We start from the raw sequence: 19,000 nt of genomic DNA, 5'->3' as shown, positions 1-19,000 counted from the left end.
AATGTAGTCTCCTCCCCCTCGTATGTATATTATATATATTGTCTGCACTGCGCAGCCGTGGAATCGCGAGGCCATAGATTTAGAATAGATAGAAAGGGCACATTGTGGTGTATCATAATTAATTTGTTGAATACAATAGTATTTTTATAACGTTGACACAAATTAAAGAATATTTACACTAAGTTCTCTTTGACCTCTTATTTAATTCATTCATTAATTTAATTGTAGGCACTGTTTATATTGTACATAGTCCTGTGTGTTGTATTATTGTGTACACCGTGGGAAGGGGGGCACGTAATTGAATTTCATACTGGCACATGGGTCTAATACAGCGATGGATTATGGGTAAATGCAACGTTAAAGCAGTGCCAATGTAAGACTGACTTTACATTAAACAAATGACAATAATATAGTATAAAGTAGGGTATTATTTGGACTAAAGAATGGTGTTGTCTCACCCTACTCGCATGTTGAGGGAGAGCACCATACATTATTCACTGAGAAACCACGGCCGAGAGTGAGCTCTCCGGGAACAACCCCACATTGCGAGCTTCTCTGGCTTTTGTATATAGGTAGGTGTAGAATGTAATACATTTCACATGTCCCCTTTAATAATGTTTTCAATCAATCAACCCAAATTCGGTCCATCCGCATGCGCACTAGTTCTTGGAAAGCTCTATGCCCCTCAAGCCCTGTCCACTAAGCTGTAAGCCTCTCAAGCCCCGCCCAACAAACTGTAAGCCCCTCAAGCCCCGTCCAGCAATCTGTAAGCCCCTCAAGCCCCGTCCAGCAAGCTGTAAGCCCCTCAAGCCCTGCCCAACAAGCTGTAAGCCCCTTAAGCCCCGTCCAGCAAGCTGTAAGCCACTCAAGCCCCGTCCAGCAAGCTGTAAGCCTCTCAAGCCCCGTCCAGCAAGCTGTGGACCCCGTTCTGCAGTTCTTCAGGAATCCCCTGTTGCCCTTCCTGGGGTCGCTGAGACTACATCATAACCCGCTAACAGTAGCTAACTTTAACTCTTATACAGAAGAGATTTATTGGAGACATGGGGAACAGAGACGATGAATATGATTTCTTATTCAAAGGTAAGCGGAATGACTAACCTTTTTCAATCAGACACCCGGCATGCAGTTAACCATAGCTAGTTACCAAGCAACGTTAGCTTCCCTGCTAGCTATCGTTAGCTAGCCAACATAATAACGTTCTGTCAAAGCAGCAGCCTGGGCTGGAAGCTAGTAATAGAGTAAGCCATGGTTGTCCTATCGCCAAAGCTTTCATTCATCAATCAGCTGTTCTCGACAACTACTTAACAGATAACGTAAACGTTGGTTGTATCATGTGTTGCCCCTTTTGCTACCCAGAAGGGTGTTAACCAGCTAGCTAACGTTACTAGCTACTAGCTAGCTAGTCAACTAACATTATAGTACGTTAGCTTGACCAACCTGAACCAAAGTGGTTTACTACTTGACACATGGCATTCCATGGATTGATTTGTAGTAGCTAGTTAGATCACATAAAGCACGACAGTCGCTCAACATAATCTACCAAGACTAGATTACCAATACGTCGTTTCAAATCTGTAACTGATGTTGTAGGACTTTTAGTAATCCGTTTATGACTGTTGAATAGAGGAAAATACAAAAATCTACAATAGTGTACAGAAAAACATACAAAAATCTACAATAGTGTACAGAAAAACATTGCGAAGTAATACAGCAGCCGGGTAATTATACAGACAATGGCCAGTCTGGTTGAAGATACTACAGCACAGGAAAAAACAGCCTTGAAAAACTGTTGAGTCAGATTTCCCAGTTAGCAGGTTGTTGTCAGCTTCCTGCCAGATGACACAGCCAAATCCAGACAATAAAAACAGGCTTCACTTTGATTCAGAAAGAGAAGGGTGTTGTGAAGACTACAATATTCTCATGGACACAACTGAATGACTTATCTTGTGTTTTCATTCTTTAATTTAAAAGCACTCAGTGTACGATATGTGTCTCTAATTGCATTATCTCCATATTTGAAGTACAGAAGCTAAATTGATTCCAAATGTCCAAATCTAAATTCAGATCTCCTTGCTTTTGGTTCCAGTGGTGCTAATAGGAGACTCTGGAGTGGGGAAGAGTAACCTGCTGTCTCGTTTCACGAGGAATGAGTTCAACTTGGAGAGTAAGAGCACCATCGGGGTGGAGTTTGCCACCCGCAGCATCCAGGTGGATGGAAAGACGATAAAAGCCCATATCTGGGACACAGCTGGAAAGGAGCGCTACAGAGCCATCACTTCAGCGTGAGTGTGATTTTCCTCTGTGTATTATAGTAAGATTATATAGAGCAACAAGGGCTTATTATATCTCTGATGTCTTGGAGAGACTGATTTCTGATTTGTTGTACTTTGCTTGGGCTACATACATTAAAATAAAGAGTGGAAGTGGGCTAAAGTGAAGAGTTGTTGACTCACTGTAATTTCCCTTTACTGGTCTGTTCTTCTGAGCAGGTACTATCGGGGGGCTGTTGGTGCTCTTCTAGTTTATGACATCGCAAAACATCTGACCTATGAGAACGTGGAGCGCTGGCTGAAGGAGCTGAGGGACCTTGCTGACAACAACATCGTCATCATGCTGGTGGGCAACAAGAGTGACCTGCGCCACCTCAGGGCTGTGTCCACAGATGAGGCTTGCGCCTTCTCAGGTAAACCACTGACCACTGCCACGGTGAAAATAACTGCAAAAGAGAGGAGGAACACAATTCTTAATTTCCTAGAAATAATCTTATCGTGTGTAAAATCTGTCTTCTTTTTTCCTGCCACAGAGAAGAACACTCTCTTGTTTATTGAGACGTCTGCATTAGACTCCACAAATGTAGAGGAAGCATTCAAGAACATCTTAACAGGTGGGAAAAGAAAACAAAATATACTGTTAGTCCATCCCTAGCTTTTTGTGTGTGTGTGTGGCTAAGCGTGATTTGATTTGTAGATGTCCACCCGATCCACGTCATGGCTGCTAACTCACCCCAAGATTATCAACCCACTAATCATAAGATTGTTGTAGCACTAAAATTATGTAATAGTAAATACAAAAAATGTAATGGCACACAGCAGTGTTTCTCCCTATCATAGCCATTAGTGAGAGAGACAGAGAGGGTCAGCTGTGGCAGTACTCACTAGTGAGCTGTGGCAGTACCTCACTACTGAGCTGTGGCAGTACCTCACTACTGAGCTGTGGCAGTACTCACTCAACACCAGGTCCCTCAGGTCAGCCAATCAGAGGCTCCTGACAGTCCGGAGGTCTAACCTCAAGCTCAAGGGGGGCCGTGCCTTTGCTATCGCAGCCCCTGAACTGTGGAACAGCATCCCCACCTCCATTAGGCTCGCCCCCTCGATAGATGCCTTCAAATCGAGGCTCAAAACCCACTTCTACCTACTATCCTTTCCCGTTCACTGACTCATGCCCTGTTTTCCTATGTGTTTGCCTGTGTGCCCTCCCATAAAACTGAGTGTGATTCTTGTCTTTATGTATCTATTTGTACCTACCCTCTGTACAGCACTTTGGTTGACACACGTCATGTGAAATGTGCTATATAAATAAATCTGATTGATTGATTGACTACTGGGCTGCAGCAGTACCCCACTACTGAGCTGTGGCAGTACCCACTACTGAGCTGCGGCAGTACCCCACTACTGAGCTCAAACACTACAGTACAGCAACCCACTGTTGTTGTTTTTACAATGAAAAATGTATTTGAACATATTATGGATTGAAATGTATTCTATGATCCATGTGAGTCAGTACACTAGAAAACAACCAAAAGCAACAAATCTTCTCTCTTATTTCAATGCACTGAATGAGTATGAACTTGCTCGTCAGCCAGATACAGTAACTGAACCGCAGTGATTCTTTAGCTTGGGCTAAGCAGGACAGACCACTATGCGCAACATCTGACCATCCAACTAACAAGTTGTCTAGCTGTATGTCCTGCTGTAATACCAAAGCAAAGATGAATCAGTTGTATTAGTTGATTATGAAAAGGAATGTCATTCTTCATTATATAAAAATAATAACCGTAGAGGCTCTGGTGTTGATGAATGCACATGGAAAAAAAAAAGCACTGGTGGTAGAGAATCTGACGTTCTCTCTGCTCTTTCTGTTCTGTATTAACTATTTTATATAATTTACAGACCTTATATTACCATAAGGTGATGTTCTGCACCTGGCACACTCTCGCTCTCTCTATACAAACAGATTTACGAGTTGCTAAAACACCATTCTGTTCTGTTCCACCCTAGTAGGGTAATGTACACCTACTATGAAAATGTGTTTATTAGCCTACATTTCATTCCTGCCATGAATGGAGGAAGACACTTCACCGGAATTGACCTCCACTGCCCTGCCTGTGTGTGTCCTTCAACTTTGGAATCGCTGTCTGACAGCAGTGCGCACATGAGTCATTACTCATTAACCACTGGGATGGCTCCGTGTATAAAACCATAACATCACACCTGATAATTTGCCACATCCAATTCTAACTCTACAGCTGTGACTGGTCTCTTAAATCGCCACAAGTAGCCTATTTGTATGTCACAACAAGTACTAACAGTTGGTGTGTAGAATGTAGAGAGAATGTGTGATGTGCTTCCTGCCCACATCAGCCTTGTTCAGCCAAATAGTGAATATTGTAAATACTTACTTACAAACACAACACTGCTTAGCTAATGCAATCCTGTTGTAACTAAGAGATTAGCTGTAAAAAACAATTGATTACTACATTACTAGATTTATCAATTTCAAATATGAATTTCACATGGGCATTTCCTGGTAGTGAACATTATGTAAGGGATCATGACGAGGTCATTGTCGCAAAATAATTGACCGACACAGCGTTCTGGAACACTGAGGCGCAGCCGGGCTGTTCTAAACGCAGTGAAGGTCAATTATTTTGCGACAATGACCGAGTATAGCTATACATTATCCCGCTTATTACAGGGCTAACTTACTAACAATATACGTAATTCATTTTACACCATCGACAAGACGAGATCAAATGCAGACGCAGTTGTTCTGTTGCTCCTCTGTCATCGCCGGCAGGTGTGTGGACTTGATTGCACCTGATGTAGTGCAGCTGTGCATAATGGTAAAGCTTAGCTTTCATGACTGCGATCAAAATGCTTGATTGTGATTGGTCAATAGCGCTCTGTTGCCCCTAACAGCGGTCATTATTGCGCGTTGCCCGTAGCAGTGGTGAATTATCGAGAAATAATTGACCGCTGTTAAGGGCAACCGAGCGCTATTGACCAATCACAATCAAGCATTTTGGCGAATGTTAAAACGCCATGTAATAAAAATACTTAACCTACAACCACAAAACTTGTTTATGCATTTATGCAACTAAGAGATTGCTGAAAAAATTTCGTTTTAATGCCAAGGTTTAAAGGTGCTGTAAGTAGTATTTCTTTATTAGAATACATGTTAAATAGCTCTACATTCTGAGATCCATCACTGATATAGTGTTCAGTCAATAACATGAGTCTCCCAGTCCCTCCGCTCGGCAGTGAACAGAAAATAAATGTTCTGGTATCTCGTTCCCACTTTATCCAATCAGGACAGAGAAAACCCTAGATATTTGTACTTATTTCAACAAATCTTGCCAAGCCACATTTGCTTACTGCACTGGCAGATTATTTTACATGTTTCAAGCAAATACTTTGCTTGGATAAAGTGGGAAGGGTTACCAAAATAAATATTTTGTGTTTACTGCAGAGCGGAGGGACTGTTACTGTTACCCATGTTACTGACCAAACACTATATCAGTGATGGCTATTATTTTAACATGTAGACAACTTATTTTAACGAGAGAAAAATACCACTTACACCATCTTTAATTACAAAACGAGGTTCACTCTCATTTCCATGTTGTAAACTGGTGCCACAGAGTCTCCCTGCCAACCCTGGAGTGATTGATTTTGATGGACAATGGAAATGAATTGAAATATGGACAGTTATATTACGTCATAGCTTACGCTCTGCGCTCTTAGTGGAACATATCCTATATCAGTTTAACTACTAAATAAATGTATCCACATGTACATGTACACACCCATCCGCCTGGCCACACCCCCATCCGCTCCTCTACATAAGCAGGGGTGTGGCCATACTAACAGCTCCTTCCTTATTTTCACCACCGACAAGTGTCTGTATACACCACTTGAGTTTAGTAACGAAAATAGTTGGAAAGGAGCTACGTTGAAGAGAAGGAGCTGCGTTGACATTATATCTTTGTTTTCTCTCTCACTATTTTTCGAGGAAATACAGCGATAATGTCTTCGCCACCGGAGTGTCTAGAAGATGATGATCATTCTGACTTCCACCGGCGCTTCGTATTAGGGGCTCGCGTCGCTGAGCAATCCCCGCCGGCATTACCTCCGGCTCTGCAGTTGGACATTTAGCTTGGGAGGCGCTCTGCCGTGTGAGGGCTGACGGCCTCTCTGGGGCAGGTGATGTTTTTGCAATGCGGGCGCCAGGTGTGTTGGTTGTGGTGGGAACAACTACACAGCTTACGAAGGCCGGCTCCAGGCTAGGATCTTTTTCGCTGCCCCTTAGCGGCGTGGAGGGGGTTCTGGTTTGATGCCCACGTTAACATGAGCTCCTCATCGAGAGCTTTGTTTTCCTGGGACCGTGATTCCGAATCTGCGGTTCAATTCCCCGGGTCTCTGGACAAACGGATACCCACTGTCGCCATGCTGGCCCCGATTTTCAAAGATGAAAAGCACCCGGTGCGAGGAAGGTGAGCTTGGTGTTTCATTATGAGAATATCTCCATGCTCAGGTCGGCTATAGTCCGCGAGGGACTTGTTGCCGGCACCGCTATGGTAAACACTGTTCTGTAGTGGGACGTGTATTGCCTTCTTTTTCCCTTCTCTCTTCGGATGAGAAGAGGAAAAGACAGCGGCTGTCTGAAGTGTTGGCCTGTATTGCTTTTCTCACGTTGTACAGTTTTTAGTGGTAGCCGCTTAGCTTGCTTCTGCGTTAGCTAGTGGTTAGCGATAGCCGGGTTGAGCTAACTGTTAGCCAGTTAGCTGTTTAGCTACGACGTTAGCTGCCCGTTTTCGCTCGGCTGGGAACGTTAGCTTGATGCTATCAGTTAGCCTAGAGTTAGCTGTTAGCTTGTGCTACAACCATTGGCATTAGCCGTGAGAATAGCAGGCCTTGGCACTCTGACTACGACATCATCTTTCCCCGGTTTTACCCTGGGCCCCCCCCCCCCTCCCCTCAAACATGATTTTGTTTACAAGATGTGTGTTGATTCACTATGTTTTTGGGGATACGGTGTAACCCCTCAGCTTCTGCTGGGGTTGTGCTCTTGCTTAGAGAGGCAATTTCTTCTGAAAATTCCTTGGCCCCTCTCTTGGTCTGTGTTTTTTCTTCCTTTAGGGTAAAGGTGTAAAAATTCAGGTGGCAGGTTCGCACATGAGCCTATGTGAACAGGTATACATGCGCTTCATGTAGCACGCTATGACTGGTGTCATGGCCCTGCTTTGTCATTGCATCGTATCAGGGGTGAGGGGTCATGAGGGGGTGAACTGATAAACCCTCCCTCCCCCTTTTTCTGATTGGTCAGGGGGTTGGACCTCCTGTCCTTCGGGCTTCCTTTCACGCTGCTGGGTCAGCGCGTCACAGGGTAGGGAGGGGGGGGGGAAGGGAGTACCCTGGTCCCACGCAATATTTGGGCAGGTGGGTCACGGAATTCCCCCCGCCATACAGTATGTCACTGGGCGCGTTTCTATTGCTTGTGAGACTTCCGTGAGTTCTTTTCAGGCTCCCTGTTGTGGACCTCTGTTATTGTCAAGATGAGTTATGCGGTGCGTGAGAACTTAAAAATAAGTTCTGCTCTGTGCTCTGTTGCATATGTCTTGAGCTTGGTCACGTAGCTCAATGTTACATATATCTTTTCAATTATTACTCACGTGGGAAGTCTCTCTGGGGGTTCCCTGTCTCCTCTCTTTTATACAGGGCAGGGTTGACAGGGGTGTCTTCCCTCGGACACGTCATATGGGACCCATATCTGTGTCTTGGCCAGCTTCCTGTCGCTCTCCCAGGCGGCTTGGAGGGAACGTTATCTGGGTTCTTGTTAGAATTACCATTGATATGTTTTGGGTCTCGACGTGTACATAGTGCTGGCCCTGGGTGCTTCTGTGTGGAACCACGCATGGGCTTGCACGCCTTGGTTGCTCATCATTGAAACTGCATTTTTATGGGGCAACTAGGATGGAGTTTTGTCTCTTCCGAGCGCCAGTGTACTAGGTTAGTCATGATGAATTCTCGTTCATCTCTGGGGGGAGATAACGGAATAGATCAAAGCATTGGCGGAGGGGTCTCACGCTTTTGGGGTGGGCCACCGGGCGCGGTGCTTTATGTTCTGACCGTCTTGGTGGCGTCCTCTGTGATGTTTTGGATCGACATGCATACCTACCCCCCTCTTAGGACTGGGGATGGTGGCGTGATTAGGACACGGGACTGGTTCTTGTCGCGCCGGACCAGGTCAGTTAACCCGTTGTCCGCCGGGGTGCAGATCTGCTGTTCTGGTACCCTGAAGGACGGGTTGGCCCGGGCGTTGCAGGGTTTGATGTTATGGAGGTGTTCATGGTTATGTCACTGTGTGTTATCCTTCACTATTGCTTGGTCCATATTGTGTTGTACCTTGCGCTGTGCTAGAGGAACCTGGTCCTTCTCCATTCTTTTTTCGCCCCTCTCTTCTCCTGCTTGGTGGGGCTGGGAGGGGGCTGTCGAGGTGGTTCTTGTACCCCTCTGGCATCCCTGTGTACGGCCCGGTCCGCCGGGCCCAGGTCCGGACTCGTTCTCGTCGACCTGTTGGCCTGGGTTAACCCCTTCTTGAGAACTCGAACACTTGTACTGCTGTATAGCCGGTGTATACCCGCAGTTGTGTTTTGGAGTTTTTTCTTGGGGGGGTTATAGGAACAACCGCCTCCTGTTAGGTGGTGGTTGGTTTCCAGGTGTGTTGGTAGCGGAGTCGGCTCTCGGGTTAGGCCGGGCTTGACCAGGCCCCCACCAGGCCCCCTTTTTCCGGGGGGTCCAGTCCCTTCCTGGGGCTGGGTCCTCCTTCGCGCTCCGCTGCTACGGCCTTGCCACGGGGTTGGCTTCTTGACCTTGGCCCTGTGATATTGGGGGTTTGTAACGTTTTTTTCCCCTTCCCGTTCGTTCCCTAGTGGCATGTGGGTTGCGCGCCTGTGTAATCGTGGGTTCTTCTGTGGGAAGGTAAGTCCCACGGTCTGCTCACCCTGTGCGTTGAGTTGCTAAACCCTCTTCGCACAGTCGGATCCGATTCCCTCCCGTCCTCCACTAGGGGGGTCCGGGGGCTCGGGTCCTCCCCGGTTCTGATGGTTGTGGGGTGCCTCAGCGGGTACATTTGTCGAGCTTCCGCTCTGCTCAGCTCCTGTGTTCCACTAAGAGTGCAGAGCGTAAGTCATGACGTAATATAACATACGGTTATCCTATAACCATAGTTATATGAGTAATAGCGAGCGCTCTGCGCTGGACTCACTAAGGACCCCGTGGTCTTCCCCTTCGGTGGTGAAAGACTTGGGAAGGAGCTGTTAGTATGGCCACACCCCTGCTTATGTAGAGGAGCGGATGGGGGTGTGGCCAGGCGGATGGGTGTGTACATGTACATGTAGAGAAATTTATTCAGTAGTTAGACTGATATAGGATATGTTCCACTAAGAGCGCAGAGCGCTCGCTATTACTCATATAACTGGTTATAGGATAACCGTATGATAATTCAGGTCACATTGGCTTCCAAAAATCTCATCAGAACTGTAGGACTTATGACTGGGGCGGACACACACACACATACACACAAGTGCTTACATACAATACCCCCTCGCTAGCGTCGGTGTTAAAAATAACTTAAATGTATGATTTTCATAACTAAGCTTACTAACTAAGTACCTTTTTCAAAACAGGTTAAAGTTATTGAAAACACTTGTTCTTCCGCCCACAGAAATCTACTGTATTGTATCACAGAAGCAGATAGCGGACAGATCTGCACACGATGAGTCACCTGGAAACAATGTGGTGGACATCAGTGTCCCACCCACCACCGACGGGCAGAAAGGCAGCAAACTCCAGTGCTGCCAAAGCCTGTGACACGTCTCACCCCCTTCCCTCCGCCACACCATGCCAACCACTCATCACGTGCTCCCTCGTCTCGTCACCCACGCACCCACTTTGTTCTTGCTCATCATTTTGCCAATCCTCCCCATCCCGAAGCTATTCCCCCTTTTCTTTTCTTTTCGTTTTCTTTCTTTCTTTCCTTTTGATTAATATTTTGTTGTTACGTTGTTCCCTGTCCCCCTCCCTTAGCTGTTAAGCGCCTTGGGTCTCCTGAAAGGCGCTATATAAATTTAACATATTATTATTATTATTATTATTATTATTATTATTATTATTATTATTATTATTATTCTTTCCTTCTTTCTGTGTACAGTTACTTTTGTTTTTGTTACTAATGAACTCACCCGTGCACTTCCTCTTCTGCCATGAAAGAAAACTTTTAAAAAGCCTTTATTTTACTTGGTTAGTCAAACTATTGTAGCCACCTGAATATGTCTGGCTATTATTCAGGATGTCTGACGCTGGTCTTTTGCATTCCCTGTGTTCACGAGGACGTTGTGGACACTTAACGTGCGGTTCTCTGATCATTCCTACCCCGACATTGACTGTTAACTTGCTGCTCTCTGATTCTCCTTATCCAAAACATTTACGTCTCATAGCGAGACAGGATATAGGTGCCGCCGGGGGGCGGTGGTGGTCGCTGGGCAGGAAGGACATCAAGGGAAGAAGAATGAGTTCAACGCCAAGTGCAACAGAGAGGGACTTCCTCTTTGGCGTTCTACACAGAGGAGAGAGGACGTCTACAACGAGAGCACCAGCGAGCGAGCGTGCGAGGAACAGACTCAGCTACAAAACGGGTTATTCCAGAAATACATGCGGTAGTTGAGCGTTTGATTAATGCGCCGGATAAGCTCAGTTACACAACGGGTTATCCTAGAAATATCTGCGGTAGCTTAGTGTTTGGTTCATGTGCCAGAGACACTGTGAAGGAATCAACAGGCGAGCATCGTCGAAGAGCAGGTGGTAGACATTAGCCACCTTGCGTTAGCTGCTTATATACGTCATAGCAGGAGGGTTCAACACGACCCACAGTTTAGCTGTGTGTAGGCGAGTACCACAGTTTAGCACGCGCGCCGGCCCACCTCTTCAGCCCAGCAGAGGGCGCCACTACACTGCACGCTTCTCCAGCCTCTCCAAGCCGTTGCCCAGCATCACCTGCCCCAGCGTCTACTCCGCCCCGCTGGCTGTTATCGCGGGATCTCCGTCTGCCATCTTAGCATCCGGACTAGTGGTGCTAAGATTGGGCCCGTCATCTTGGATAAGTATCAGCGGTGTTCTGAGTGTTGAAACGTGTTCGGTAGACAGTCCACTGTGGGGCGCAGGCTCTGTAAGAGTGAAGATAAATGGTGCTTTGAACGAACGCTGGAGGGCAGTGTATAGGGGCGCCCCAACTATTTCAAGCCGGCTTTAGATAGGACTTTATTTGCTAAATGTGGGCCCACTGTTAATTTCTTTTGAGTGTAATAATATGTGTGTTCCTTTATAAAATTCCCATTCAGTAACCCCTTTATCCCCTCCCTCTTCCTCCCCTCTCTCCCCACCTATGGAGTAGCGGAACAGTATATATAAACCCTTAAAGGGAAGGTGTTGTTACTGTGTCTAGCCCAGTGTGGGAAGCACTTTAGTCTGTGTTACAGAGCGAGGACACTAGGTGCCCAGGGCGTAAATCACTTGAATCAGACTGTAATTAATTGTAACTTGAATCAGACTTCACTAAAAGAACACTGAATGGGAGCACTGTGTGTCTGTTACTGAGTCTGTTGTCTTAACCCTTTTCTGCCCGAGTAATGCTCATTATTATTTAACCCTTTCCCCACCCCTGCTTATAGTTCATTGTTAAAGGTCTCTACAGGTCATTAAGGAAGGGTACTGCTTTGGGGAGCGAATACATCATCCATCTTACTGCCATCAGGTGTGGGAGGGCTCAGGAAATATTGGGGGAACTGGGGGTGTGTGGGGAGCTACTGCTGATCGCCCTGGAGGGCAAGAAGGACCAGAGTACCATCCCTAGGTCAGTGAATCCTAGGCCCCATCCGCTCCTGCTGCTCGACCTCCACTTCGACATTCCTGGCCTACAGTCGGGGATCCAGCTAGACTCAGCTCTGCTGCGTCCCGCTACCTTGTGGCCGTGTACAACCACTCCCATGAAGCAGGGATAATCCACCCTGCTACATTTGGCGTCACGAACAGGATCAACATCCTAACTTACTTCCTTGATTGACCAAGAGAGAGGGACCCGCGATGTCCGAAGAACCGACCCGCGCCGCACAGAAAATGTCGGCGAAGTATGGGGCGCTTCAGGAGGAGTGTCGGGCTCAGGCGGCACTACTAAAGCAACAAACCGAAGCAGTGAGGGATTTGACCGAACAGGCCCTCCAAGAAAGGCGCCACGCTCAGGCAGCCCTACGGGAGCAACGAAAATCGCCGACAAACAGACGGCGAGACCGTGAGAGTTTGCCTACGACTTACAGGAGAAGATTCGTCGCATACAGTGCCGGGATCCCACACAGGTCGCAGACCCCGCCACCCGGCTGCAGGAACAGTTCGTGTTAGGCCTAAGGGACGAAATGCTGCGACGGGAGATGAGAAAATATATAAGGGAGGACGGGACGCGGACGTTCCTCGCAGTGATGCTGGCGGCAATCGACTGGTCCGAAGAGCTGGTCCTGCCTCCCGCTAGGGGTTCCGCCCGGGGCACGATACACGCCACCGCTGTGGAGGGACGCGAACCCCCTCTTAGCGTAGCCGCGCTACAGGAATCCATTGGGCCCGTCAAGTATCAGCGGTGTTCTTAGTGTTGAAACGTGTTCGGTAGACAGTCCACTGTGGGGCGCAGGCTCTGTAAGAGTGAAGATAAACGGTGCTTTGAACAAACGCTGGAGGGCAGTGTATAGGGGCGCCCCAACTATTTCAAGCCAGCTTTAGATAGGACTTTATTTGCTAAATGTGGGCCCACTGTTAATTTCTTTTGAGTGTAATAATATGTGTGTTCCTTTATAAAATTCCCATTCAGTAACCCCTTTATCCCTTCCCTCTTCCTCCCCTCTCTCCCCACCTATGGAGTAGCGCAGACCTGGGCATTGTACGGACCAAAAAGGCCCGCGGGATGATTCTGACCGGCCCGCAAAAGATGACATCATAGAAGATGTCAACGTTCACACGCACAATATACGCTTACCTAGGATTTGACTTGATTCACTTCTTGACTTCTTTTCCATCGCTTTGGTCTCCTGAGGCTCGCTGAATTTAACATTCATCAAAACGCATCAATTATGTATCAAGTTGTCAACAACATGAATCACAGACTGTCTGAGCTTGTCCCAGTCTGCCAACCACTGCACATCCACAACACAAGAAACAAGCATCTTATATCTGGCAAGAGGAGAAGGCTAAATTGTGCTAGCCTAAGCATAGCATGCAGGGGTCCACAGATCTGGAACAAGCTTGATGAAAATCTAAAAATTACTAATACATTTAAAACCTTTAAAAGATCACTGGAAGAGGAACTGCTAAAATCATATCTCTAATTAAAATTATAACTTAGGAATAAAATTGTCTGTATTATGTATCTCTGTTATATGTCAGTTAGTAGGTAGGTGTGTAAACCTACCCATGTTGTATTGTTTTGTTTTGTTTTTTTGTTATTGTTTTGTTGTTTATATTCTGTTTGTATCTGTGCTCAGGCTCCCTCCAAAAGCTTTAAATAGCTTATTGGGAGACCTGGCACATGCACACAATTTGCGACATTGTTATCACATGAGGATACTCGCATGTAAAATGTATCGTGTGTGTGTGTGAATAAATTCATTCATTCATTCATTCAACAACAAAGCAGTCGGGGAAATGGCAAGCCAAAAACGGTCAAAAGTGTGGTTATTTGAAGTTTGGATTTTTTTCCCCACAACTGAGGTAGGTAGATTACATTTTTAGAGACTAAAGTACCGAAAAAAGTACCGTTGGGTACCGGTATCGATTCACTACCGTATCGGTTCAAATGTGAACGGTACCCATCCCTACTGAGCACACAACTGCAGGGCAAGGTCATTTTTGCTCATGAAATGCATAGCCATGTGAAAGCCTTCATGACAAAGTTGCAATTAATTTCAAGGCAACTATAGGCAGCAACAATCTCGAACACATGAAAACCCTGAAAAAAGTCAAACCATCAGATGATCACAGCACAGGTACTCATCCATGTTAGAGGAGAACTGCATGATCCATTTTCAAGGCGTTTTCAAGATTTTAAAAAGGTTGAGGATGAAATGCAGCTGGTTTCCTCTCCCTTTACAGTGCACCCACTGATGTTCAGCTTGAACCCATTCACCTGCAGTCTGATTCACTATTGAAAGAGCACTTTAAGTCAGCATCACTGCTAGAGTTCTACTATGCTCTCAAGGAGGAGAACTTTCCAAACATGGGGAGACATGCTCAGAAGATGTTGGTTCTCTTTGGATCCACCTACATATGTGAACAGACATTCTCAGTCATGAAGTTTACCAAATCCATGTACAGATCCTCTCTCACTGATGAACATGTCAGCTATGCTTCACATCTCCACCTCAGACATTCAACCTGACTTTGATGGACTTGTTAAAGCTCAAAAGAGACTGGATTTCTCACACTGAATGAAAAAAAAGAACTGAAGAACACTAAAATGTGGGAATATAACAAGTGAAATGGGACACTTGATCCCTTTCTTTTTTCTGCACAGTAAAAAAAAGAACTGAAGAACACTAAAATGTGGAAATATAACAAGTGAAATGGGACACGTTTTTTTTGCACAGTTCTGAAAACATTCAATGTAAAGTCAAAAGGGCTACAAAACTGGGAGACTTTTCTTTACACAGTTACACAGTTCAGTGACATGTCTTGTTTATTTTAGCAACAAAGATGATGTGATGTCTTTAGAAATCTAAGAAAATCCTTGTTTCAATAGTATATGAAACTCAAAATGCCCTTTGTTATTAATGTGACTGAAAATGAGTTAAATGTTTCACATTTTGTTTATCATTATTATTATTTATCATTTCGGAAATTCTATTTGAATAAATGATATTTTTGAAAGCTAACATCACCTTTTAATTGCCAAATAATAACATACACTCTTACCAGCGGTCAAAACAATGCCATTTACTGCTTTTTATATAGAAATAAAATGTATATTGTGCATAATTGAGTTCGGAATTTTGGCCCGGCCCTCCAAAATATTTTCTTTTTTTTAAACTTTCTTTTTTTAGCGTTTATCGCTTTCCTGGTCAAGCATGACCGACAGTTGCAGGGTGAAACGGGAGAGAGAGCAGGGGGAGACATTCGGCAAATGACGGCGAGTCCGGGAATCGAACTCGGAGTCAACCAGATCCGTGACGCAGCACGGAGTCCCGCGCGAGCGCGGTAACATGGTGTGCTACTGGAGCACCCCCAAAATATTTTCAGTTGCTCATTTGGCCCCCTGGGAAAAATAATTGCCCACCCCTGTTCTAAATAATACCTCTTCTGTATTCGAAAATGGAGCTTGAAAAAAATATAGCTTTGTATCTTTTCAATGTAATGTAAATTATAACAGTAACCTCACAAATATTATGAATTAATAAAGTAACTAATGATAAAGTGCACTATGCAGTTTCGGATTTGATACATTTGCATAACTTGCAATTAGTGTACAAAACTAATTTATTACACACGTAATCCTTAGAATGATTGTATCTATAATACTATGATACCCATTAAAACAAGTAATTAGAATAATAGAAGCCTACTTTGCTGGAACGATTAATTTCAAACGTATACAGTGCGTGTGTGCTTTTGTGTGTGTGCTCGCGCGTTGAGGCTCGCTAAGCCTTTCTCCACACATTTCTGGAGCATTTCTTTATCCACTATGGTTGTATGGTGTATTGTACTTGTGCTCAGGCACGTGCACACATAGAGGCTTGAGCACCTGCCTTTTTGAGCCTCATCAAAAAGGTGCCCTTTTTGATTTTTTTTTTCTTTTTTTTTTACCGTTACGCATATAGACTGCCCTTCCAACTGAAAAATGTTAGGATAGAATCAAAATATTAGGTAAAGAGAGAGATGCCCCATATTCCATTGCAGTTTGCACGGCCTCCTCAGCGTGCCTCTCCGCGGACCTATATATTTTATGCATAGCGTGGGTGGTGATGATGATGACGATGATAGAAACCGCTGTGGCGCATACAGTTGAATGCTGGTATTACACTCATTGAGGGACACGAAGAAGTCAAGTCCGATGGGATTTGGGAATCTCAAATACAAATCGGGATTGGAATAAAAAATGCATTTATATTAAACAATACAGAATATACAGCACTTCTTGGGGTCTGTAGGGTAAGCACTTATTCCCTCCCCCCTGAACATTTATGGAGATGTATGGGCCTTTTAAGTCAGTGATAAAAGTGTCTTTCAAGGATAAGTGAGCATAAAAAGGAGGCCCCCCGCCCGAAAAGGGCCCTTAAAAATCGTGCTTGCGCGCTACGCGCGCTCGGATAATATATACACACAAGTGTAGTGCCCTTTTCAGCCTTTGAGCACCTGCCCCTCTAAAGTCCTGTGCACGTCCCTGCTTGTGCTGTATCATAACAATACATTTCAATCTAATCTCGTTTTGAGATCAGTCGCAAATCGCTTCCTGTTGAATGGATCAGTTGAGTGCAATGCCGACTCTACTTTCCCCCGTTTACGCTCGCCTTCACAGCCTGGAATATGACACGCCCACTGATGATTAGGGATGGGAATTGATACGATTTTATCGATACGATTCCCTTATCGATTCTGCTTATCGATTCGATTATTTATCGATTCCCTTATCGGGCGGGGGCGCTCTCTCGTTGTCGGAACACAGTGTGAGAAGAGCATTTATGCAGGTGAACACCAGGAAGGCTGCAGGCCCAGATGGTATAACAGGACGCATACTTAAGTCCTGTGCAAACCAGCTTGCCCCGGTGTTCACCGCCATATTTAATCAATCCCTGGCGGAGTCAGTAGTCCCTGCCTGCTTCAAGATGTCTACCATCATCCCTGTACCGAAGAAACCCTCCCCAACATGTCCAAATGATTACAGACCGGTGGCACTCACCTCTGTGGTCATGAAATGTTTCGAGAGGCTGGTCAAGGACCACATTTGTGCCTCTCTCCCCAGTGATATGGACCCTATGCAATTTGCATACAGGACAAACAGGTCCACTGATGACGCGGTCTCCCAGGTACTGCACAGCACTCTCTCCCACCTTGACCGTCAGAAGGGGGGCTATGTGAGACTGTTGTTCATTGACTACAGCTCAGCGTTCAACACCATAGTCCCCACCAGACTGGTGGACAAGCTGATCGAGCTAGGCCTGAGCTCCGCCCTGAGCGCCTGGGTACTGGACTTTCTGAGTGAAAGACCCCAGGCGGTCAGGGTGGGGGGTCAGACCTCCAACACCATCACCCTGAGCATCGGGTCCCCCCAGGGCTGTGTTCTAAGCCCCCTGCTGTACTCACTCTACACACACGACTGTGCGGCCAAGTTCAGCTCCAACTCCATTGTGAAGTTCGCCGACGACACGGTGGTGGTGGGGCTGATCTCGGACAACGACGAGAAGGCCTACCGAGAGGAGGTTGAGGTACTGGAACGTTGGTGCCAGGACAACAGCCTGCTCCTGAACATTGGTAAAACCAAGGAGCTGATCGTGGATTATAGGAGAGGACAGCAGGAGACACACACACCACTGACGATTAACGGGGCTACCGTGGACAGGGTGAGCAGCTTCAAGTACCTGGGGGTCCACATCTCAGAGGACCTGACATGGTCAACACACATAGACACAGTAGTAAAGAAAGCGAAGCAGCGCCTCTACCACCTGAGACAGTTAAGGAAGTTCAGAGTATCGGGGAAGATACTCCAGTCCTTCTACTCAGGAGCTGTAGAGAGCATCTTGACCGGAAACATCACTGCCTGGTATGGGAACAGCACGGCACAGGACAAGAAGGCCCTACAGAGAGTGGTGCGCTCAGCCGAGCGTACCACGGGTATTGCGCTACCTCCCCTGCAGGCTCTATACAACAAGAGGTGCAAATCCAGAGCCTGCAGGATAATGAAAGACCCCCACCACCCCAATAACAGCCTGTTCCAGCTGCTGAGGTCAGGCAGACGCCTGCGAACTCCAGCTACTAGGACGGAGAGGCTTAGGCTAAGCTTCTTCCCCCAGGCCATCAGAGCCTTGAACAATGAACATTGAGAGACACAGAAACTGAACTATCCACACACAAGCACATACACGACACGCACGCTGAGCACGCTCACACACTAGCAGCCACTTTAACACTCATGCCGCACACACGCACACTTATGGCCAGAGGAAAGGCCACTTAAAGTAGTATAACATCAGGAACAGTGTATTGCACTACTAAAGCTACCTAGCATGTCCTATATGCTCTGTAAATACTAATGTACAGATACCGAGATGGCACACCATGTACCTGTTTATTGCACTGTTTTATTGGATTCTATTAATATGTTGTACCACTGTATTTTATTGGATTCTATTATATGTTGTACCACTGTATTGCACATCGTCGCGGGCAAGACCAGCCGCATTTCATTGTATACCTGTATGCCGTGACAATTAAAACTCTTGACTTGACTTGACTTCCTGCTTTATAATTTAAATAAATAAATTGGAAATGCAACAGAACTAAGCTGGTTAGAATAACAACATGCAACTTGACATTTCTGATTGTCATTTATTGTTGAGCCCCCATGTCAGAAAAATACAAAAACTGTAAACAAAATTTTTTTAATAGAATGTATTTGAGATTCTCTTAAAAAT

General features: G+C 45.7%; 1 protein-coding gene across 1 annotated transcript; it reads left to right on the top strand.

Moving 5' to 3' along the window:
* Positions 1–977: 977 nt before the first annotated feature.
* On the top strand, positions 978–10,151 carry LOC311224175 (ras-related protein Rab-11B-like; the record flags this gene model as incomplete). Its single annotated transcript, XM_084309048.1, has 5 exons — positions 978–1,080; positions 2,087–2,282; positions 2,490–2,683; positions 2,804–2,884; positions 10,006–10,151. The coding sequence occupies exons 1-5, from the start codon at positions 1,041–1,043 to the stop codon at positions 10,149–10,151; spliced, it is 657 nt and encodes a 218-aa protein (XP_084165174.1). The 5' UTR covers positions 978–1,040.
* Between the last annotated feature and the right edge of the window lie 8,849 nt (positions 10,152–19,000).

Source organism: Notolepis coatsorum, assembly GCF_963971535.1.
Source record: "Notolepis coatsorum genome assembly, chromosome: 2".
Lineage (NCBI taxonomy): Eukaryota > Metazoa > Chordata > Actinopteri > Aulopiformes > Paralepididae > Notolepis > Notolepis coatsorum.
The sequence above is the reverse complement of the archived record's forward strand: the minus strand, read 5'-3'. Positions and strand labels throughout refer to the sequence as shown.